General features: G+C 46.7%; 1 protein-coding gene and 1 long non-coding RNA gene across 2 annotated transcripts in view; one reads left to right on the top strand and one right to left on the bottom strand.

Annotated features, from left to right (window-relative positions):
- The window catches only part of LOC130248848 (vasoactive intestinal polypeptide receptor-like), a 96,043-nt gene extending 80,675 nt beyond the window's left edge, over nucleotides 1-15,368 (bottom strand). Inside the window, exons 1-2 of the mRNA XM_056482872.1 lie at nucleotides 15,352-15,368; nucleotides 14,750-15,029 (exon numbers count right to left, since the gene is read on the bottom strand). Of these exons, the coding sequence (XP_056338847.1) occupies nucleotides 14,750-15,029; nucleotides 15,352-15,368 (297 nt within the window). The remainder of the gene's footprint in view (nucleotides 1-14,749; nucleotides 15,030-15,351) is intronic.
- A 7,691-nt stretch (nucleotides 15,369-23,059) lies between these two features.
- Nucleotides 23,060-23,734, top strand: LOC130248753 (uncharacterized). Its single transcript, XR_008839694.1, has 2 exons — nucleotides 23,060-23,396; nucleotides 23,485-23,734. It is a non-coding gene; the product is annotated as an uncharacterized LOC130248753 (long non-coding RNA).
- The last annotated feature ends 518 nt before the right edge of the window (nucleotides 23,735-24,252 follow it).

Below are 24,252 nucleotides of genomic sequence, written 5' to 3'. Positions count from 1 at the left end.
ATCCCTGGGCTCACTGGGATGTGCCTCCTGTGGGTCTCAGCCTCCCTGGGTTGTTCCCAGCAGCATTAATCCCCCAGAGGGACCCTCACCCAGAGCTAAGCTGGTTTATCCTGGCCAGGGTTGTGGCTGCAGGGCAGGATTTTCCCAAGCACAGCCAGGAGTTAAATTCCAAGGTCTCAGTGAACTGGTGGCTGAATTCCTGAGAGCTTTTATCTCTTTATCTTTTATCTGTGTGCTTTGCCAGCTCCTGTGAGGGGAAGGGATGCTGGGGCTGAGCTCTTGGACTTGTGCTGTCCCCAGTGATCCTTTGGGAATTCCCTGGAAATAGCACTGCCACAGGAGCTCAGCAGCACTGTCCTCACAGACAGAGAGCAGGTCAGATGCCACTTCCACCAGGGAAGACACGATTTTTAGCTCCAGCTAAATGATTTCAGCCACAAGCTGCTGATTCAGGCTGAATTAACCATCTCCAGGTCAAAGCCAAGAACACACGTGTTGCTCTCTGTGTGTCTCCCACATAATGGAGAAAATGCAGCTTTTCCCTCCTGCCCTGTCCCTCCTGCCACCCAGGAGTGCTGTTTTCCATCACTTAAATGCCACCATTCTGCAGGGAAACACTGATAGATAAACCCTGCAGGGGACACCTGATCTCAGTGCCCACAATTTCTTAAATACCTTTAAACTCCAGACTTAGCCCAATATTACATTTCTAAGCCTGAAAAAGTTCTTCCCCGACTAAGCCTGCTGCTGTTGAAGGGAGTTAGAGAGCCCCAGACTCCAAGGCTGAATAGGTTTGAAGCTGATAGTTGTGATAGAACCTTCCTAAGTGAAATTCTTCCACCATCTGAGCTGTGGCACAGCTCGTGATCCCTTCCCTGAGTGGGTCAGACTGACAGCCTGAGAACAGGAAAGGGGCATTTCCCTCCTTCCCAGAAGTGGCTCTGTTGTCAATTAAAGATGTGGCACATCCTGGCTATTTTCTGGCCTGAAGGGAATGTTTAAAAACAAGGCTTTTTTCTATATTTATTCACCCTTCTGTTAAGAAAACTAACTTAGGACTTCTGAGCACATCCAGTTTCTTGATGGGAAGAAAAGGAGGAAAGACTATTCTATTTTTTATTTCCTCATTGACTAAGAATGAAAATCCCCCAGGGATAAAACCCTGTGCCCCCTCCCAACTCTACAAAATAATCCACCTTGCTGAGATCAAGTGAAAGGTAAGAGTTTTTGTTAAGGGAAAATATCTTTGGAAGGCAAAGAGTCAACAAGGTCTAATGTGAAAAGATCACTCACCAATCTTTATATTTTAAGGCCTTAAGATAAATTAAATCTCATTCGCAGTACCCACATGCCCCAGTCTGAGGGCAGCTCTGGTCACTCACTGGAGAGCTCTGCAGAATTTTAATGGGCTCCCCACTGCAGACCTCACTGCTGGGGTACAAATTCAATTTTAGATTTCTCTGTGCATGTCCCTGTGCATGTGGGGCTGGAGGTGTCACTGCATCTTTTCTGCTGTGAGGCACAAGTTTTAATTTTGCTGTAGTTACTTCAGCACAGTGTGAAGAGCCTGGGTGAGACTATTGCTCATACAAGGACAATCAGAAATATGAATCCTCCTCTCCTTTCCAGTTATTTCACAGGGGGCAGACCACATCTGCTGGGTGAAACACCACGCTGGGACTGTCACCCAACCTGCACAATCCTGCTGGAAACCATTCCCTGGCTCTGCTCCCTGACAAACACTCCTTTCCCTCCATGGCCACAGTCCCCAGGACATTTGGCTGCTCAGGAAAGCCTGAGGCTGCTGTGGATGGATCCTTCAAAACAAGGGTGATTTTGGGAGAGGGCAGTGAGCCCTGTCACACCTAGAGCAAAGCTGTCCTGTTAGCTTTGAGCTTCTGCCACACAGACATATCCCCAGTGGGTTCACACACACAAAAATTCCAAAATAAAGAGCCTAGAGGAGGATTGTTGGAAGAGGAGTCATCAGTGGGACTCTTCCACCAGGGATCTGGCAAATCCACACCACTGGTGGGACTGGAATCTGAGGAGACACCAGTGAAGTCTCCCAGTACTTAAAGGAGGGAGAGAAAAAGAGTGAGAACAATTTTTCACATGGCAGATAGATATATAGGACAAGAGAATGGTTCTAAGCTAAGAGGAGAGATTTATTAGATGCCAAGAAGAAATTTTCCACTGTGAGAGGGGTGATGCCCTGGCACAGGGTTCCCAGAGCAGCTGTGGCTGCCCCTGGACCCCTGGAAGTGTCCAAGGCCAGGCTGGACAGGGCTTGGGGCACCCTGGGACAGTGGAAGGTGTCCCTGCCATGGCAGGAGTGGGATGGGATGAGTTTAAGATCCTTTCCCAGCCAAACCATTCCATGACTCAGTGATTTGAGTGATCCTGCCCACCTCTCAACAAACCACACTGGATTTCTAGACTGGATTTTAATTTCTAAACAAGAAGAAATGTTCCTCTTTCCAGGATGACCTGTTCCCATCTCTCACCTGGCTGGAAGTCAAGCTCCAAGCTTCACCATTCCTGCACTGCCAGGCAGATCCATAACTGCACCAGTGCTTTGCCCAGCTAAAGGTGGTTCTGCCTTGGTCAGATTTTCCTGACAGGAGAGCAGGAGGGTGAGCCCAGCACTGGGAACAGGATCACATCTCACTCCCTCCCTGCTGCAGAGCTCCCCACACCCAGCTAAATCCAATCCCATCCAGCATACAACACTCCTGCACCAGCACTGGTCCTTCACTTTAGAACCATAAAATCCTTAAAGCTGGGAAAGGCCTCTGAGATCACTGAGTCCAATCATAAAGCCAGCACTGCCATGTCCACCACTAAACCATGTCCCCAGGTGCCACCTTTACTCATTTTTTAAACACATTCAGGGAGGGTGATTCCACCACCAACAGGAACAGCCTGTTCCAAATATTGAGAAGAAATTCTTCCTAACACTTCCATGGGGAAAAAAAAAAAAAAAAAAATGCTTCCATTCCCTGATGTCATCACAAGTCCACGTGTGTAGGGGGTAAGCTCATCATTCCCATGACATCACTTAGCAATGCTAATCTAGCCAGACATTAATTACAATGCCTTTAGGATGTAGGCAGAAAAACCCAGAAAGAAACAAGGCAAAAATAAGTCTCATTTCCAGGTTGGGTTTTAGGCATTCAGCCACAAGACCACCCCCAGCAGAAAGTTCATTTCCAGAGTCTGGAACTGAGCTGAGCTTCCCAGCTTTATCCTGAACTCTCCATCTGCAGCTGAATTTATTGGTTCATCTCCTTCTCCTGCTGGTTGCCCCAGTGGATGCTGTTCCTTGCCTGTACTTTTCCCCAGGCTACTCTGCAAGGGAAATCAGCATTTATTTTTAGGTCCATTTCTCTCTGAGTGGTTGGGCTCTCCTCCCAGGGCTACAATATATATTTAATACTTGTTTTCAGAGCTGGCAGCCCAGGAAGTTTGAGTGGTGAACTGGCACACACAAGAAATCATTATAAAGGAGAGGGGCAGCAACCTGCCAAGCATTTTATTTTAACTCTCCTCTGCAAAGAGAGACTTGACTCCTCAGCAGTCCCACAGTGGGGAAGGAAGAAGGAATCAGACACAGCTGCTGTTTGCTGAGGATGATGATGGTGATGATGATGAGAGTTTGAATGTGCAATAACAAATCCTGCCAGATCTGCAGCAGGGAGAACAGGAGGGGGATACACAATTAGAGCAATTTGCAGAGGAATAAAGGTTCATGCTGGAAAAAGGCAGGACAGGAGAGAGAAGTGCACCTGGGCTGCTCAGCATTCCCAGCACAGGGATGTGCTGGAGCTCTGGGAGGGCTCTGGATAACACTGATCCAGTGGGACCAGCAGAGCCAGGGGGATTCAGCTCAGGTTTGCGATCACTCCACAGTGGATTCCCCAAAAGCTGGTTCAGGACCCCTGCCCATGGCTCCCCACACCCAGTTCCATGCTGGATCCCAGTGCTGAGATCCCTGAGCTCTCCAGCACAGCCTGCAGCAGCCCCACGGATCCTGTTCCCTCTCTCTTCCCAAAGAGCAGGGACAGTGCTCTGGAGCTGCAGGAGGGGTTTCCCACCTTTCCTCAGCCTTTGCCTTGCTCTTCTTCCACAGCTCAATTGAAGCTTTTTGGAAGATGCCCCCTCAATAAATCCTGCCTTTGTTTCACCTCCCTGTGAACACTCAGCACAGACAACCAAAGCTTCAGCTTTATAGCTGGATTTAAAAAAAAATTTCCAGATATTTTCTTGGTCCCATAAGGCATTTCTGAGGCTCAGGTCAAGTAGACCCAAGGCAGAGAGCTCCAGCTCTAATTTCCTTTTCTGTCTACAAAACCATCAGGGCTTGGCTAAGACAGTTTAACCACCAGAGATGTCTGGCTCTGGGAACAGCTTTCCAGTGAAAGCAGCACAGCAAAAAGGTGGATTTTAAGAAAATGAATTAAATAACTATATTGCTAAAATGGGAGCCCTGTGCTGGCAGACAATTTAAGGAGACAGAAAAGTTGTTCCTGCCTTATATCCCCAAAATCTGTGAGACCCAAAAGAAAACAACAGCTGAGGTGGAAGGCACAAATGCACTCACCAACAGCAGGAGTCCCTTCCTCATGGTGTTTAAATTTAATTCTAGTGTAGAACACACACTTCCAGAGCAGCTCCAGCCTCTGGCAGGCACCAATGAACCATCTCCAGAAGAAGCAGGACCAAGACAAATGGATCTCTAAAAGCAACATCTCAAACCTGAGTTTTATTAAGTGCTCTTATAGCCATGATTGGCTGCTGATATATGACATGTTGTTTTTTTATTAGACTGACTAGCACAGCTAGAGGTAGAAAAAAGCTTTTAAGGCTCTTTACCCCTGGAACACAGCGAGGAAACTTCCAGCTCTGAATTTCAGGGTCTGAGAAAACTGTTCTGAGTTCTGTCAAATTCATGAATTACATGAATAAAAAGGAAAAAAGAGCAATTAGCACCTGCAGAGAGATGAAATCACCCAGGCAGGGAGGAGCTGGTGGGACCTCCTTTGTGGGGATGTGAAGAGTTATCACCTGGAGCAGGTGGAAGGAAATTGTGGCATGACATAAAACCCACAGAATCTGAGGGGTTTAATGCCCAGAAGAGCCATAAATGTTAATTTGGGAGCTGGGCTGGAGGTCTGTGCCATGAAGGACACCCTCCACATCCAGCACTCTGATTTCATATTATCCCAAATATTTTCAGGCTAAATCCACAGCAGTGGCTACTTAGCTTTTCTTCCTCTTTTATCCCTCAGCAAGTATTGCTATACCTGAAAGCACACACTTTTCTAAGCATAAATATATATTTGCATATATAAATATCTATTTCAGTTGTTCCAGTATGAGTTGTTGCTTCTCTTGATAAAACCTTTCCTTATCTGCATTGCACACAAACAGCCCAAAGAGAAGCCTTTGATACACCCTGAATTCCCTGGAAAGGGAGGAGAGAGAGGGGCAAGGAGGAACAAAGTTTAATTTTGCTGGAGATGCTGCTGAAAACAAAACTGTTTGAACAATTCACAAAGCATCAAAGGTGAAAAAAAAGCTTTGCACAGAGAAACTCTGCAAAAAACAAACTGTGCAGAGAAGAGCAGAAGGGATCACTGGAATTAAGTGCATGGCTCAGACCCACATGGCCCTGCAGATGTGTTTAATGTCATATCCCCCCCAAAAATGCACTCAGCCTTGCAGTCAGCACTTGAGCACATCAGAAATTCCTCCTGCAGTGCTTGGCCTCCCCTTGGTGCCCTGGAAAACTGGGAACTCTCTCAGCAGCATTTGTCTCTGAGGATGTCAAGCAAAAATACAACCTGTTCCTATTGAGAGAACAGCTGGAAAAGCATAATTATTCTTAAAAAGCAGGATGAAAATGGTAAAAAAAAAACAAATAGGTGTGGGAGGAAAGAAGTGAATTGGCTCAGTGTTGGCTCTTTTGCCATTTGCATTTTGGTTTTGGAATGACCCCAGGGCAACAGGAAAACCCCATGAACTCTCAGAGAGGGAATCCCAAAGCTCCATCCCAGAACTCCCAGCACATGGCAAAGCTCAGCAAGGGGAGCAAAGCAGCCACATCATCCCTTTGCTGAACTGTCCCAAATAACATGGGAAAAAAGCAGCCAAAAAATACCAGGCACAGCTCAGGGCTGAGCCCAGCCACTGATGGTGAGGATGAAGTGGCTTTATTCACTTTAAAGCAGGCACAGGTTTCATCTCTGCTCAGGGAACTCCTGAGGGAAGTCAAAGGTGACTTAAAAACAAACAAGCAAACAAACAAACAAAAAAAACCCACCAAACAAACAAACAAAAACCAAACCAAACAAAAAAAAAAAAAAAAAAAAAACAAACCAAACCAAAAACTCAAAAAAAAATAAAAAAGGAGGGAAGAAAGTATGTGTCCCACATAGCCAGGTGCAGGATCCCTTCTCCCCTGACAAATGGATGGGGTAGAAGTTATAACAATGATCACCACATTCATTTAAGTGAGAGGTGGATAAGGCTATGGCTAAATAAAGGTGGCAGAGGTGAAATCCCCAGCAGGGTTTGGATCCTGGCCATTTCCAAGCTAAAATCTGCTGAGGGTCAGCCTTGAGGCTGCTTTTCATTTTTGGTTCAAATGTGCAGAGCTGTCATGGATCCTTTTTTTGGGGGGTGGTGGTGATCACAACCAGTACATTTAATTTGATTTCATTTCCTTCCTGCCTGGCAAAGGGGAATGTGTTCCTCAAAGTCTGAGCTGCCACTTGGGAGAGATGAAATAAAAGCTGTTCTTGGGTAAGGAACAAAGCAGGCTGCAGGGAAAAGCTCAGCATGGAGGAAATTTCCTGCAGTTTTTTTTCACTTACACAACACAAGAAACCAGTTTGAGGCTGAAGATGTCTAAGGAGAGGTGTCTGCCAAAGGACTGAAGTGCCTCTGTGTCTGTGAGGGCTCAGGAAAGTGCAGAATGAGGGAACTTGAATTTTGGTGCTCACAGCATCACAGAGTCCCAGAATCCTGAAATGTTTGGGCTGGGAGGGACCCTAAGGATCATCTCCTCCCATCCCCACTGATGCTGGGGCTTCACTGCCAGCACAGGGGGGATGTGGGGAGATCCTTCTGTCCCTGAATGTGGCACTGACCCTGCCTCCACTGCTGCCCACAGGAGCTCAGGCCACTCAGAGAAATGCCAAAATCGGGGTGCCCTGATCTGCCAGGAGAATCCAAGCAAGGGAGCTGCCAGGCTGAGCAGCTGTGACAGCCAGGGACATCTGTGAGAGCCCTGGGGACACTGCTCACACCTTGGCTGGGGTGCTCCAGATCACCAGGGATTAAGTGAAACATCAAACACAGAGCCCAGGCTGGAGCCTCAAAGACACCCAATAGATTTCAGATTTCAAAAGGAGACACCAAGTATTGATATTTTGCCCTCCAGACAAGAATTGTATTTAAATAGATTTTTTTTTTCTCCGTCCCTCTTGATAAGATGACGGGGATGAGGATGAAAAAAAAACAACTGTGGAGCTCATACAGGAGGAGGAACATCCCTGCTGGAAAAAAGAACAGGATGGGGGTGGGCTCAGCAAACAGAGTTGGGATCTCTGTATTCAATTCCGTCAACCTCTTCTCCACTTTAAATCAATGCAAACCACTGGAGCCAAGCCATGGCATCATCCACATTGTGAGTTAGTGAAACTCATTAGTATAAAAAAAATAATCCCAGTTTGGTTCTGAATTAGAAAATAATCACAATCCTGTGCAAACACTGGAATTTAAATGCCAAGCAGGTTTACAGAAGTGTAAATCTCCAGCTCCCAGCAATGCAAACAGTGAAATGGAGAGTTGGGGACTGCCCTGGGGGGGGAGAAATCCACCTAATGTGACTAATGGAGGAATTTAGAGCTGCTAATATCCACTGGTGCAGCTGACTGAAAAAGTGACTGTGTTAATTTAAAACACATCAGGGTCTCTAAAATTCCTGTACAAGAAGAGGCCTTTACACCCTGGAAATCCTATATATATATAAATAAATAAATATATATAAAACAGTCAGTGCTGAGATAAGATCTGCCCCAATAAAGTGCCAGTAAAGCAGCACTAATGTGAGCCTGGAGCAACCCACAGCACACATCCCTGCTCACAAAAACATCCCTAAATTCACTTCTCAGCTCCAAATGACCCAGCTGAGGCTGATGTCACCCAGAGCAGGGCTGCACTGACCTGGGGCACCTCATCTGCCTGGCACCCACAGCACTGGGGGCAAAAAACAGCAGAGGCAAGGAAATCTCCCATCTGCTTGCTCCTCTTCACCTCACCTGCTCGTTCTCAGGGACTATTTATATTTGTGCAGATTGGCAATTATTAAACATAAGTGCTTTGCTATTATAGCTCTTCCCTCGTTAGGGGTGAGCTGGTTCAAAGAGATTTGTGGCAAAGCTGCAGCCAAGGGGATGCTCCTAATAAAGAAGTTTTGGGATGGAAAATATTTGTGCTGTATTAACATCCTCATTAGAAGGAAAGTTTTTTACATCTTCAGGAGCTTTTCTAGCAGTGTTGATGCAGCCTGGTATTGCCCCATTTAACAAATAAATGGGTTTTATAACAGGGGAGCATCCAGTGGCTCTGGGGAGCTCATCCTCTCCTTAAAAATCTCCAAAGCTTCCCCAGGGCACTTCCTGAGTGCTGATGAATGAACTCTCCCTGCAGCCCAGGAAAGGTGAAGGTTGTGCCCAGAGAAATCCCTGGGGCTCAGGCAGCGAGCCAGGTGTGCTGTGGGTTCTGCAGAAGGGGATGGTGACAAAAAGGCTGCTCAGGTGGGGACCAGCCTTCTCCAGCCCTGTGTGGGCACCAGTCTGAGGGCTGGCATCTCATCCCTGCCCTCTCATAAACCACAAGGTTTGGCTTTTCTTCCACTGCAGCCCTCTGAGGTCTCATTTCCAGAGGCAAAAGCAGCTCCCCTCCTGGCTGAGGTCCCACCCAGCTGAAGCTGTGGGAGCTTCTGACTTCTGGAAAACATCTGGGAGCGTGGAAGGGAGGGAGCAGAGGAGCAGCTGCACTCAGCATCCAGAGGGGACCAGCCTGGCTGCACAGGGCAGGACAGGAGGACAAACCTGTGCCAGTCTGTCTGTCTGTCCATCCTGCTGGGCAGAACTCCTGCCACTCCTGCTTTGGGCCCTCCACTCACCTCCAGCTCATTCTGTCTGTGATTTTGGCCCCTGACCTGGGATTTTTTCTAGGCTGCATTTCCTAGATTTTGATTCTCACAAGGGACTTTCCTCTTCTTTCCAACGCAGAAGAGAGACAGTTGATGAGAGCAGGGAGTGGGGCTATATTTAATCCCACAGCCTTTCCCAGGCATTGGAAAACCACAGATCCATGTCCCCTGAGGCAGGGTGATGCAGCAGGGACCCCATTTGTGGCAGAGAAGTGACACTGCCACACTGGTGTTGACCTGGTCTGGGGGCTGAATCCTGCTCCCCACCAAAGCCTGGCTTAGAGTTTTCATTCTGCACAGAGAAGCTGAGCCCTTTCCTGAATTTCAGCCACTAAGAGTGTGACAAATCTCCTCCAAGTACACTCAAGTCTGACTTAAAAAACGATCATCAAATCTCAGGTCTTGTTGATCTCACAGTGTCTGGTGCCCTGGCCCAGGCTGGCAATAAATGGGACACTTGATGCTGGACAGGGGGATCTCCCTCCTGCCCCTCTTCCCTCTGTTCCAAGAGATTTGTGCTCACATTCTAGCCCAAACACCAGAAAATTCCCAGTCCTCCCAGACTATCAGCATGTCATGTGGAAGATTGATTTTGACAAGTCACCAGTCCCTCCAGTTGTTTCTGCTGGAGACCATCTGGTAAATGCAAAAAGCTCTATTTTTTTTTTTCCTTTTTTTCCCCCTGAAAATGAATATAAACTCTGCATGTTTGCCATTTCCCAGGCAGCTGAAACACCTCTCTCCTGACACTGTGCCACCACTGTGTCACTCTCCACTTGTCAAATAAGCAGAGCATCCCCCTGATCCCTCCTTGGAAAGCCAAGTGCAAGGAGACAAAACCCCACTCAACAGAGTCACTGTAAAACACTGAGAAGGAGAACAAAATGTTTTGTCACCCTCAGGACAAAATGCCACCCACCTGAATTTGCATTTCTATCTGGAGCAGCCCTCTGGCTCTCACACCTCTCACTGCTACAACAGTGAAGGGCTGGAAAATGCAAAAATATTTCAAAAATATTTTTAAAGTGCTGTAAAAACGGGGGAAATGCACCTCCACACCCCAAATTCACAACCCAGGCACTTTCCCTGTCCATGGTCCCACCTGCCTGCTGAAGCTGTGTTAAAAATCCCTTTTTTTAAATTCCACCCTGCTGGACTCTCTGCTTTTCCAGCCCATCACAATTCCTGGCTGGCTGACAGGAGACAGACCCCAGGGCTGCAGGGAGGATGTGATAATGATGGTGTCAATGCCCCTGCTGATGTGCTGGGGAGCTGGAGTAAAACACAGCTTTAAATATTTTCCCCAGCATATTTTTTCCCCTCAGATGCTGTTTCCTCCTCTGTTTTACAATTTTGCCTTTCTATGCCCTAAATAAGAGCTCCCACAATGTTATTATTGCTGATCATGTGTCCTCTCTAAAAACTTTCAGCTTTATAGAGAGGCAGAGAGGTTTTCAGGGCTCAGCTTTAAATATTTTCAGAATATTCAGAAACAGCTTTAAATATTTTCCCTAGTACATTTTTTCCCCTCAGATGCTGTCTCCCCCACCCCTATTTTACAATTTTTCCCTTTTATGCCCTAAGTAAGAACTGTCACAATATTATTATTGCTGATTATGTGTCCTCTCTGAAAACATTCAGCTTTATAGAGAGGCTTTCAGAGCTACCCAGACACAGGGTTGGGCAACTGGTTCTCCTGAATAAAGTCAGTCATGCATTTATACAAGCATAAATGGAATAAATCACACACTCAGGATTTGTGGCAAGGCCTTTGTTAAACACATGTTATTGCTAAAGGGTTTTTGTGCTGGATGCAGGAACTGGGCTGGAGGATTCCAGTGAGCACCTTGTCCTTTGGCCAAAACCAGTGGTTGTTTTGTTTAAATTATATTTATCTCCCTTCACAGATTCTCAATCAATGACAGGAGGAAAGAGACACAGACACAGCTGAAGTGTTTGTCCCGTGAGCTCAGATTTCACTGATTTTTTTTCCACACTGTTCACATTTCCAGCACTTGGACTGATGAAGAACCAGATCTGAGTTGTTTCATTCTTTTCCATCACAAACCTACTTCAAGGCTGGAACAGAGCAAAGCTCTGAAGAAAAGCACAAATTGCACCAGCTGGGCAGATCTGGCTAATTCAAGGAGTTTGAAGTCTGGAGGCACGTGGAATCCACCAACTGCTTCAAATTATCCCCATCTCATGTTCTAGACACACACTGCAGAAAAAAGAAAGTGCCTAATTTGTAGCTCTTCAGGCCAAATTATCTTAATTACACCCCAAAACCAACACAGCAGAACCTAAAAGGGAATGTGCATTTACAGCACGTCCACACACCACTGTTAACACTTTTATTCCAACTTTTCAAGGCTGCCCCTGGCAGGAGGGCAGGACTTTGGTGGACTGATGAAGTGCAGCAAATGAGATCTGCCCAATTCCCTCTTCTGCACAGGGTGCATGATGAGAGGTGAAAGTTTATAACAGCAATTAGAAACCACATGGCTGCAACAGTTTTATGGCACTGAACTTGTTGATCAGCCACTTGTTCAGAATTTTTTTTTTTCCCCCCAAGGACGTACCAATAAAAATTATCACAATAAATTATACAAAAGAAACCCAAACCAACCAAGCTGTGCTGAGCCACCACAGGTCCCGGAGCCAGGTTATGACTGCAGAGCTACTTTTGCTTTAAAAATCAGGAGCAAATCCCAGGTTTATGCTGAGAAACAAAGCAGGGATTTTCTCCAGCTCAGTATTAGTCACCTTGCAGATCAGTGCTGATAAGGAGCATGTGAATCTTTTTAACCCACCGGCGTGAACCAGATCCCAGGAACATTAACAAGAACAGAATAATAAAAGGGTTGGAAAGGAAGCAGTTGCAGGATTGCACCCAGCCTGTGCCTTGTGCTGCCCCACAGCTTTAGGGGTTTGTCATTATTGGTGGCAACCCCTGGCAGGGTGAGCTTCAGCAGCTGTGTGACCCCACCCTCTGCAGGATCCGGCCCCAGAGGAGCTCCTCATGCCAACAATCTTTAAAGAAATGGGAATTTTGCCAAGGGCTTCAGTGGAATAAAGAATTGGAGCAGCTCCAGCAGCTGATGAGAACGCTGCCCCCTTCTCCCTTCTCCAGCACCAGCCCTGGACACATGGGCTATTTTGGATCTTCCCTAAAGCAAGCTCTGTAGAATTCCAAGAACTGATTGCCTGCTCATTTTTAAAAGTTATTTAATCCTTTTTCCCAACCTGTTCATCCTCTAAGAAAGTCCTTGGCAATGCAGATGGGTGGGTGGGTCATGGTGACAGCCAAAAAAAAAAATTGCAATTAAACCTATTTGTTTCATTTCTTGTGGGACAAGGGGAGAAGAAAGGGGAGAAGAAAAGGGAGACAAGTGATGCACTGACACATCTGGATTAACTTCCACTCCCTGAGACTCAGCTGGGTTGTTCTGACTCTGCTTTAAGACCAGGCTGGATGATGCTTTGAGCATCATCTGAAAGCTGTCCTGTCCACAGGGCTTTGGAATCAGATGATATTTATTTCCAACCATTGTACAGCTCTATGATGGTTCTGTGAACACAGCCACTCTCACCAGCCCAGCAGAGCAAACACAGGTGACTTGTAACCAAGAACTGATGGTACAGCCAGTTCTGGAGAGCATCCTACAGGATGCTGGGCAGGCAGCCTCACCTTCCAGAGAGAAAACAGCTCTGGGAGAAGGTTACAAGGGAGAGGGAAACTCAGCCACAGCCAGCACCAAATGTCCCCCCAAACCTATTCTGCTAAACTAAAACCAGTCTCGTTATAAATCAAACACTGCGAGGAAAGAGCTTCAGCAAAATCCCAGAAATGCAGACTCCCTGCATGGTCTGGGCTGGAAGGGACCCTAAAGATCCTCCAGGGACAGGGACACTTTCTGGGGAGCTCAGATAAACGGGCAGGAGCCCTGTGCTGCTGGCAGGGAGGATCAGCTCTGCCCGCACGTGTAATGAACGCTCTGTGTGTGTGTGTACAGGGAGAGACAGCTCCAGGAGAAATAAACCCCAGGAGGGGCACGGGAACTCAGACACATCCCCCTGCTCCAGGTAAATCACACAGGAGGGACACGGCAGCCCGGACACATCCCATGCTCCTGGTAAATCACACCAAAAGGGGCACGGGAACTCGGACACATCCCCTGCTCCTGTAAATAACACAGGAGGGACACGGCAGCTCGGACACATCCCCTACTCCCGGTAAATCACACCAAAAGGGGCACGGGAACTCGGGCACATCCCCTGCTCCTGTAAAATCACACCAAAAGGGACGCGGGAACTAGGACACATCCCCTACTCCTGTAAATCACACAGGAGGGACACGGCAGCCCGGACACATCCCATGCTCCTGTAAATCACACAGGAGGGACACGGGAACTCGGACACATCCCCTGCTCCTGTAAATCACACAGGAGGGACACGGGAACTCGGACACATCCCCTGCTCCAGGTAAATCACACAGGAGGGACACGGCAGCCCGGACACATCCCCTGCTCCTGTAAATCACACAGGAGGGACATGGGAACTCGGACACATCCCCTGCTCCTGTAAATCACACAGGAGGGACATGGGAACTCGGACACATCCCCCTGCTCCAGGTAAATCACACAGGAGGGACACGACATCCCTGCTCCGGGTAAATCACACAGGAGGGACACGGGAACTCATCCCCCGCTCCCGGCTGCGGTTCTGGAATTTTGGAGAGCAGCGCTCTGCCCAACTCGCGGTGGGCACTGCAGGGGATGGATCCCTGCCCAGAGCCCCCTCGGGGACATGTCACCCTTATCCCCAGCTCTGGGGCGAGCCTTGCACGGAGCTCCTGGACAGAAACCAAAGCAAACCGAAAGCCAGCGAACCTGAATGACAGCGAACCCGGGAGCCGGTTGTGAAATAAAACGCTAAATCCCGAAAGAAACTCCTGCAGCTCAGAGGGATCCTCCCACCTGCCAAAGGGACGCACACCTGGATCTAGAGGCGAACCACGCCAGGTTAACCAGGGGACAGCGAAAGGAGCAGATCCACCTGCCCTCGCCCGCCAGCGCTCACAAAGTTGCCCGAAGTTTTCCCGAGGCGTCGGTCCCGCACTCGGACACTCACTCGGACACTCACACAGTCGCTCACTCGGTCCCTCACTCACTCGGTCACTCAGTCCCTCGGTCCCTCGGTCACTCAGTCGGTCACTCACTCGGTCACTCGGTCCCGCACTCGGTCACTCCCTCACTCACTCACTCGGTCACTCCCTCGGTCCCTCGGTCCCGCACTCGGTCACTCACTCGGTCACTCGGTCCCGCACTCGGTCACTCACTCTGTCACTCGGTCCCGCACTCGGTCACTCACTCACTCGGTCCCTCGGTCACTCATTCGGTCACTCACTCACTCGGTCCCGCACTCTGTCACTCACTCTGTCACTGGGTCCCGCACTCTGTCACTCACTCGGTCACTCGGTCCCGCACTCGGTCCCTCACTGGGTCCCCCCGGGTCACTCACCGCGGCCAGCAGGCAGCCGAGCAGCGGCACTGCCACCCGCACCGAGCCCCGCATCCTGCCGCTGCTGCCGCCGCATCCAGCGGCTCGCACCCGGCGCAGCACCAACGGAGAGGAGGAACGGGAGCTGGAGGAGGAGGAGGAGGAGGAGGAAGAGGAGGAGGAGGAGAGGCAGCGGCTCCGAGCCCGCTCCCCGAGCGCCCGCACCGCCCCCGGCACCGCCCCCGCCCGGCCCAGGTACGGCCGGACCCGCTGCCCGGCTCCTTCCCCTTCCTCCTCCTTCCTTTTCACACGGCTTTTTTTGACCTTTATTCATTTTCCCTTCCTCCTTTTATTTTCTTCTTCTTTTTTTTTTTTTTTTTTTTTTCATCCTCTTCTTTCTCCTGTTTTTCCTTCCTACCCTTCTTTTCTCCTTTCTTTCTTATTTCTCTTCTCGTTCCCCTCTTCTTTCCTTTTCATTTTTCCCTTTATCTTTTTCCATTTTCTCCTGTCTTTTTATTTCCTATTTTTTCCTTTTCCCTTCTTCCTCCTCTCCTCCCCCTTTCTCTCCTATTACCCACATTTCCTTTTCACTATTTCCCCTTTCCTCTCTCTTCCCTTTTTACTTTGTCTCCCTTTTCATCTTTCTTTTTCTTCCCCCTTCTGTCCCCTTTTTTCATTTTCTTTCCCATTTCCCCTTTGTTCACTATTTTTCCCTTTCCTTTCCTTTCCTTTCCTTTCCTTTCCTTTCCTTTCCTTTCCTTTCCTTTCCCTTTCCTTTCCTTTCCTTTCCTTTCCTTTCCTTTCCTTTCCTTTCCTTTCCTTTCCTTTCCTTTCCTTTCCTTTCCTTTCCTTTCCTTTCCTTTCCTTTCCTTTCCTTTCCTTTCCTTTCCTTTCCTTTCCTTTCCTTTCCTTTCCTTTCCTTTCCTTTCCTTTCCTTTCCTTTCCTTTTTGTAACTGCTTGGTAAGAAGTGGTTAAATGGGCCAAAAATCCCAACCCAATTCAATGATCTGTATATTTTTCCCCAAAAAAGGCAGAACAATTCCATGTTGTAGGCCACTGACATGGAATTTCTGTATTTCTCAGTTTGCAAGAACAGCTCAAGAGCAGGCTGAATTAATTTTTTAATAAAAATGTGGAAATCCTTCCCCTTTCCAGCACACTGGGCAGCATTTAATTTAATATTAAGGGCAATGCTCCTTTCAGCTCAAGACAAGTCTCAGATCTAAGTTTGCTTTTGTGTGGAAAGCCAAATAAGCTCTATCAATAAAAGTAAAAATAAGAAAAATTATACCCTCCTCACTGTTCCTTTCTCCCCAGCCCCACTAGATTTTCAAGCTCCAACAGATGGGCAGATTTGTTGTCTTGTAAACCACCTGCCAAAGGAAGAAAACAGAATCCTAGAGGAAAAAAACCAAAATCCTCATACTTGGGAGGCCCTGTAGACAGCTCCCTAATTCCAGGCTCTTCCATTTATTGACACAACCAAGAAAGATGCCATTTTTAATGGTTAAAAATCTAAAGTTATATCCAATCTTTAGTTCTTGTTAGCAAATCACTAAACCATCCACTTTTTCAAGATAACCTGCAAAGGATGAGAAAAAAAAAACAGTTTAGTGTCCTTTTTCCCCACTTTTATGGAAAGATACGTGGCACTGAAAATATTTTTCCCTCTTTTTTTTTTTGCATTTGGTTTGAAAAATCCCATCCTCTCCCTTGTTTCTCATCACAGGCCTCATGGTGGCCTATAATTGCCAGTGTAAAAAGAGGGACAAGATGTTAATTGCCTCAATTAGCTGTACAGAGGTTTGAACACCCAGCAAAGCTATATAAAGCTCAGTTTGGATCCTAAAATGACAGGGGCAGAGCTGATTAGCTGGTCACTGCATCCCCCCACTAATTACAGCCACTCTGAACATCCTTATTTAATTTATTAATGCAGCCTGAATGCTTTCAAGTAGCCTGTTAAGGAAAAATTTAGGAGGGGAGCAAGGTATTGGCAGGTGCTGCTTTTTTTGGGTTTTAGCAGAAGGTAAATCTGAAGGATTTGTGATTTTACAGGAAAAGTCTGAAGCACATTTGGCCCTGTGGACTATGCTGCATCGAGGTCCAGCTCATTGAGTGTCCTGTGGATTTGCTGTGTTGAGGGTTTGGAAATTTGGCAGAAAAGAACTTTCCTGTGATCCTGCTGGTCCTCAGGGATCAGAAGGGTTGGGTGCAGCTGGGTTTAATTCAAGATTAAAACCAATTCAGCTCTCAAATCTGGTCCTGCTCAACAAGAACTTCCACAGATTCACAAATAGTTTGTTTTCAACACCATAAATCTGGTTGTATTCAATGAAGGAAGAGAGACACAGTCCATTGACTGATCCTGAGCAAACAGAGCTGTTTTCCCTTCTCTTTTCTTCTTTCTTCTTCATATTTAATTTTATCCAGACTCCTTCTATTCTATAATTTTTGGCCTTGCCAGAGGGGTGGAACAATCACTTATAGGTGGGGTTTTGTTGTCTGCAGTCTGCATGTTGTGCCTTATTTGCATCCTTAGGGGTGTGTATCAATATGTAAATGAGTATTAATGAGGGGTGTGGCTACTTTCAGGTAGAATTTACAGTGAATACAATGTAAATACAGGTAAAATTAACCCTTTGGTCCTCCTCCACCCTTCTGTGCCTCACTGAAACAACCCCAGGCTGTGGCACCTCTGCCTCCCTCCAGAATCACCCTGCTGTTACTCCTTGCTCAAGCAGGTGCAGGATAAAAAAGGGGCAAGCTCAAGTTTTTCTCATCAATTCTTCACCAGATTCAGATAACTCTCTAAAAAATCTGCTCATTTCTTACAAGGCAGCCAGTGAATTCCACAGCTTTGGGAGAATACTTGTTTGATTTGAGCTCACCTGCTCCTTTCATCCCACGCTCCCAAATCTTGCACTGTGCCAGTGAAATCACATTCCCTTCTCCAAGTGGTTAAAAGCTTTGTGCCAGTGCAGACTGAAAAGCCCCAAACCCTCTGCAGCTCCATGCTTGGAGCCTGTGCCATGTCTTTGGCATTTTTTTGCCCTCTTCTTATCCTTGTGTATCCTTTTTAAAACAATGAGAAATCCTTTTAAAACAATGAGAGCCTGAAGAATTCAAAATGTTGGTGCTCTGTGGTTTTCTGGAGTGGCCTAGAGCTGTTTTAAACACTCATTTTTGCCCTGGGTGGGTGGGAACAGGAGAATTCCCAGTAATTAAGCTGAATTATTCAGGTGTTAGCATTCCAAGAGTATTTTCCCTAAATCATGGCTCTGTTTTGAGCTGCTGCAGTTCAGCTTCCCCTTCTCCCTGCTGGTGGGAGCTTGGTGCTCCCTTCCCTGTGATTCCATCCAACCCCACCCTGCAAAAGTCTTTCCTAAGCTTTGGGGCTGTGAGGGGAGGCTGGAAGGTGGCAGCTGCTTGGTGCTGAGCAGCTCTCAGATAATAAGTTGATATTGCAGCCTAGAAGGTGATTTTCCCCCTAATCTCAGTTGTGAACAATTTGAGGAAGCCTTGATCTAATTCCTCTGCACATCAGCAGCAGCACAGTTACCTCAGTGATCCCTGTCTTGGGCTGGTGCATCTTCTCTGTGCCTGCCTTTCTTCAATACCATTATTTAACCCTCTTCTTCAGAGGTAATTAACATTTTGTGCTGTGGCCTCCTTCACAAAATGCCTTATCTCTCTGAGAACTGCTTGGGGAAATGTCATACAAATGTAAGAAATGTTGGTGGACACTAATGGTAAATAAGAGGTAAATAAAAGCAGCCACATTGTTTGCTGGCTGTGTTTTTTCCCTGTGTGCCTCTGGCAATCAGAAATACAAAGACTAGCAGCAGTGGTGGCTAGAAGGACAATATTTGAGGGCTGATTCATGCAGCAGTTTGCTGAAGGCTGGATTTGCTGTTCTGTGCCCTTGGGGTTACGTTCCCCATTTAGCTTCCTCTCCAAAGCCAACACAATGCATCTGCTCTGCTTTCCTCTGTGTGACTTTCTTTGAGTACAGCAACAGCATCACATCCCATAAACAAGCTGCAAAATAAATTCCTGTGCATTATTTGCATTGGGGATTAGAGGCAGGCAAACACTGGCTGGGGTGTTTTGCAAACAGGACCATTCCATCCACCTACAGGACTTCATTATTTGCAAAATGAAGCACAAACAATTGGAGCTTTCCTGTGGTTTAAGTGCCCTTATTCTGCGTGGGGTGGAAACGCCAGAGTGGCCCCAGGGAAAAATCTAAAGTGAGCTGACCACGACCAAAGCTCAGACTTTCTTCTCTTTCTGTCCTCAGCTGTCCCCAAAAGTTTTCCAGTGAAGTTTTCCTGGAAATCTCCACCTGCTTAATGACTAGAAGCTGTGAGGGCAGCAGAGGTGGAAATGTCAGTGCAGAACATGAAATATCTGAAAAGCAGGAGTGGGATATTTCAATTAAAGGGATCTACCTGATACAAGCAGGCTAAAATCTTGTCCTTGATCTCTGGGGCAAGGGCAAATTATCCAGTTCCTGATGTTCACCTCACTTTGTAAGCTAAAGATAGCAATAATTACCTACCCAACTCCCAGGAGAGCTGAGGATTAATTACTTCATAGTACTCAACGTTTATTTTCACACAATCAAAGCTATTGGGAGCAGAAAAAAAAATAAGCTTTGCAATTACTATTGCATATCCACAGGGGACTATCCACTCACAAAATGCTTGGATAAAACAGTTTTCTTAAAAAAAAAAAGTTAAAAATTAGTAATCTCGCTTGCCAGGAAAAAAAAAAAAAGTGGCAATAAACTAACAAGCAAGGACTTTCTCCAAACTGGGGATGGCAGGGATGGAATGAATTCAGGTGAGTAGAAAACCATGCATTATTAAAGCAGAGCTGTTTACACTGAGGACACTGTAAAGCTGCTCCAGGCACAGGGGAACAGGGCACCTGTCCCTCCTTTCTCCTTGGGGCTCTGCAGAGCCAAGGAGGGCACAGAGCTCCGGGCAGAACGCTGCTCAGCACAGCTCTCACCATCCCTACAACCAGAGCTCTCACAATAAAACTGCCCAGCAGAGGCAGGCTCTGTCCCAGGCTGTGGCCACCACAAAGAAACATTTGACCCTCATTACTGAGAGGTTTTGATCTCCTCTAACACTCCCTGAGAGTCCTTTGGCAGCAGCAGGCACAAGAGGCAGGGAAACCAACGTGGTGATTGACGCCAGAGATTGCACAAGCTAAATAAAAGCTTGGGCTAAAACTCGCTCTGGAGAGGGAGATAAAGCCTCCACCTTATCATTAGAGGATGTGGCACAGCTGATGCTGCTGTGGAGGAGGCAGGAAACAGAACATTTTACACAGCCTGGCCAAATGCACCACAGAGCTGCTCTGCACAGAGAGGAGTGGCTGCTGCTGTCCACAGAACAAGCCCCAGTTCTTCTGGCTGGGTGATGAGAATCTCTGTTCTTAAAATAATGAACTGGTTTTAAGGCCTTTCCTGGAAAGAGGAATTTTTAGAATCTTGCTAATTTTTGTGATTAATGTTGTGAGGCTTGGTATAAACTGACAAGTGTAATAAAAAGCAAATAAAAAAATCAGGGCTCTTCCCAAGGTGTCTGCTGGTGGCATTCAGGGACATGGCTTGGTACTGCTGGGTTAATGGTTGGATTGATCTTAGAGGTCTTTGCCAAGCTAAAAATTCCAAGATTCTGTAAATCTATGATTCTCCAAGATGCTATATTTTAACTTTTATCTTTTGCCCTATCTTTGGCTTCACCATGGGCAAAAACCTCCAGAACCTCTGAGACTGGAAGAGCCTGAGTTTGCTGAAAGCAGTTTTGAGAAGGCTGAGCTGCCACATTCATTTCAGGAAGGATTAAAAGGCAAGCCCACGTTTCAGAAGGCAGCATGCTCATTGAATTCATGCTGCTAACGAGGATCTGCCTGGCCCATCCAGCTGCTTTGTGCTCTGTGGCTGCTGGAGGGATGCAAGGAGCCCTGGGGACAGGGGCTCTGATCTGTGGAGAGCCAGACTCTGGGAAGAAGTGGAGAAAATGCCCAGCAAAGCATTTTTGGCCACACTGTGGAGCATGATCCCGTTTTTCACACCTGCTGGGCTGGGTTGCTACTTTCTCATTTCTAAGCCAAATGAAATCTGCAGCTGAGATCCAAAGCACTGGATAAACACCAGGACACTCTCTGGGATTTCTCAGTCACAAGAGCTCCTGTGAGTTTTTCTCTTTTATTTTCCTCTCCTCTTCTGAAACGAGCAGCAAGCTCAGGCTGCTCCTTTCCTCTCCTGCCTGCAGAAAAAAATCTTTCACCTCAGCCTCTGGTCTGCTCAGCTCTGCCCAAGCCAGGGCTGGGCAGCCCTGCCCCATGCCTGGACCATGCCAGATTATCCCAGCAGTGCTGAGCTTCCTGCAGGGATCACTCAGGAAAACAACACAGAAATCACAAGGCCAGGGCTCAGACACGGTGATGGAGAAGAGGGAGAAGGGAATTAAACCCCCTCTTCCCTTCAAAATGAGGGATTTTTTTTTTTTTTTTTTTTTTTTTTTTTTTTTTTTTTTTGCAGCTTGGTAGGAAAACACCTGAGCCTGAAACTTGCTGATTGTCTACATACATCTCTGAAACCTGAAAAAGGAAAAAGGTTCAGTCAGAGGCTCTGTGTGTGGTTAGTGGGAAGGTGTCTGCCTGTTTGAGGGCTCCCCTGTGAGCTCATTCCCTCACACCCCAAACAAACCAAAGTCATGGTAAAGAATTAATTTCTGCCTCTGCCTGCTTCTGCTGTTGGCACTCCTTGTCAGATTATTGATTTCCCTCCTGTTTGTTTAGCTGGGATATCCCTTGTTTCCAGCTCAAACCTGCTCTTCAAAATCCTCCCTGCACAAAGAACTGAGAGCAGCCCTGCTTTTCCCTTTCCACTCAGCTATAATCTCCCAGGGAGAGAGAACCCAATGAAGTATTAGGGTTGGGAGTTCTTCCTCCAGCCCTCCTTATTATGAATCAGATTTAAAGCAAACCTTTCTGGCTGCTGCAGTTTATTCTCCTGGTGGAGCTGATGAATATCCCAGGGTTTGTGCTGCTCATTTGATTCCCTTGCCTGATGCATTCCTTACATATCTGCTGCCTCCAGGATAGATTTGTGCAAGCAAATTAAGCATCCTCACTATATGTCAGCAAAACATTACATCCACTAATGGAGGGAAGTGTTATGTTCTAAGTCCTTTCAACACACATGAAAAATAAAACTGTTTCTTGGGGGGAATAAGAAATGACAGCACATTCTCCTGAATTAATGCTGTCTGGGAAGAATGTCTCACATAAATGTAATTTTCCAGATAATTTTGATGTGTGTGGTTTTTTTTTTTTGTTTTTTTTCTTTCCCTGACAGCTCTTCTCCCTTTGTAAGCAAAAGATAGTTTCATGCCCACAATCTGCCAGACTGTACAAAACAGGGAAACCCTCTCCTAATCCAGACTAAATCGTGTTAAATTTGACCAGATTGTCAAAGACTGATTTTCCATGCTTCCCATCAAGTTCTGACAGTGCAAATGGCAACGACAGAATGATATTTTTCTGGATCAAGAGGTGGATGAGTGGAGGAGCTGTGGCATCACTCTGATACCTGTGAATTGTGAGCTTCTCCAGGAAGTTTGGAGCTGGATTTTTTCAAGGAAAAAAGAGATTTTTAAACTCTGGGTGCTGCTGTAGTCATCTAGAAAAAATCAGGCATATAAAGACACGCTTCCCATGGAACTCCAAACATTATCCAAGGGGACGACACAACATAGGGAATAATTGAGGGAAGTGAAGCATGAGGCTGCAGTGCTTTGGAGTTTAGAGAATTGAATTTATTGAGCTTTCCTGACATGCAGGCTCTGCTTCCTGTGCTACCTGGTGCCTCTGGAAGGGATTTCACAGAGAGGTGAGTGACCTTTCTGAAGGGCACAAGAGCCTGGGGCTGGATTTTGCCTCCAAGGTGCAGCCTTGAACTCGCTGCTCACGAATCAAAGGCTTGGCACAGCCCCAGCCAAGTTCACCGGGGCTCAGCCAAGCTTTATTTGTTTTAAGAGAAAATATGACCCTTGGCATTTGTAACATGAGTCTTCTCCCTGAATGCTACCTTATCTCTCTGTTTACACTCAGCCCTCTGTGTTTTTACAGCATCTTCTCCCCTGTGCTCAGCCCTTGGCTCGCAGCCCCCCTGGAACAGGCAGATTTTGGCATTTGTGTCGCTGCCCTTGGCACTTTTTGGGTCAGCAAACAAGAACTTTGGCTGGGGATGGCAAAGAGCAGCCACTCCTGCTGCACAGCTCCAGGCAGGGTGGGAGTGGCACCTGTGCCTGGGTTATCTGCAGCTGGAGATAGCCTGGGAACTGCAGCTGCCAAGGGGAAAAATGTTCCACTGTGGGCAGCACCAAGCATTCCTGGATGTGCTCACAGGGATTTTTTGGAGGCTTGTGGGACATTTTTAAACATGGCCCCACCAAGTCCTGTCACCTTCAGGCATGCACAGCAGGATTCCCAGGAGAAACTGGGGGTGATGGAGGTGTTTTCACAAACTTTGCTAAGAGCACCTGGGCTGGAAAACTTACAGTGTCTGTCCCCTCTTTAATGGGAATAGTTCTCTGAGGGGGAATTTAGGCAGCTGTGCCACATCTCCCTCTGTCTGGGGAGGTGAGTGGGTTGGACTCTGCAGTGACTCATCCCCATCTTGTTTAACTGCAGCTTCACCAATTTTCATTTGTTTATTTGTGTGTTCCAGGCATATCTGATCGATGATGCAGCCCTGGAGACTCACTGCACCAAAGGCTCCACACTTCCCATCCAAGTTTTCCAGCAGAAAGGGTGGAGACCACAGGACAAAGCATCAGACAAGCAGATGCAATTTGCAAAACTGGAGGTGTTCTGCTTTTACCATTTATCCCTGCTCAGGTTGAACCAAGGCTTTCTCTTCTTGTGAATATCAAAATATACAAAATATAAGCCTGTAATAAAGTCCAAGATGAAATTCAGTCTTGCAGTCTATTTTCAAGTAGGGAAAATAACAATAATAATTCTTTTAAACAATGCCAAGATAACAAGGAAGCTCTGAATTGGGAGTTATAATCAGCTCAGGCTTCACTCTAAGAAATTATCCACAATCAAGGGAAAAATCACTACAGAAGTGGTCTAGAATTCAGTTTACTCAAATCCTGTTGGAGTTGGGGAGGTTAGAGTGTCTAAATTTCAGTTTACTCAAATCTATTGAAGTTGAGGAAGTTATAGTTAGTGCTGACAGCTAAATATCTTCTGAAACTATTTCCTCTTTGGGGACTTATTCAGGGTTTTCCTGAGCTGGGTCAAAAGTATTCCAGAGCACATAATTAGGATTATGTGTTAGAGCAGCCATTTGGACCCAGAGTCAAACATATTAAGAATATTAAGATATTAAGAATAAGCAGGATGAGTTTGACTGCAAGGCAGTCTCAGTGCCACCCACCACATTGGATTTCCAGGAAATTAATCTCAGTGAAGATCTTTTGGGGTGATC

This window comes from Oenanthe melanoleuca, chromosome 2 (assembly GCF_029582105.1).
Source record: "Oenanthe melanoleuca isolate GR-GAL-2019-014 chromosome 2, OMel1.0, whole genome shotgun sequence".
In the NCBI taxonomy this organism is placed as follows: Eukaryota; Metazoa; Chordata; class Aves; order Passeriformes; family Muscicapidae; genus Oenanthe; species Oenanthe melanoleuca.
This window is presented reverse-complemented; position numbering and strand designations above follow the sequence as displayed.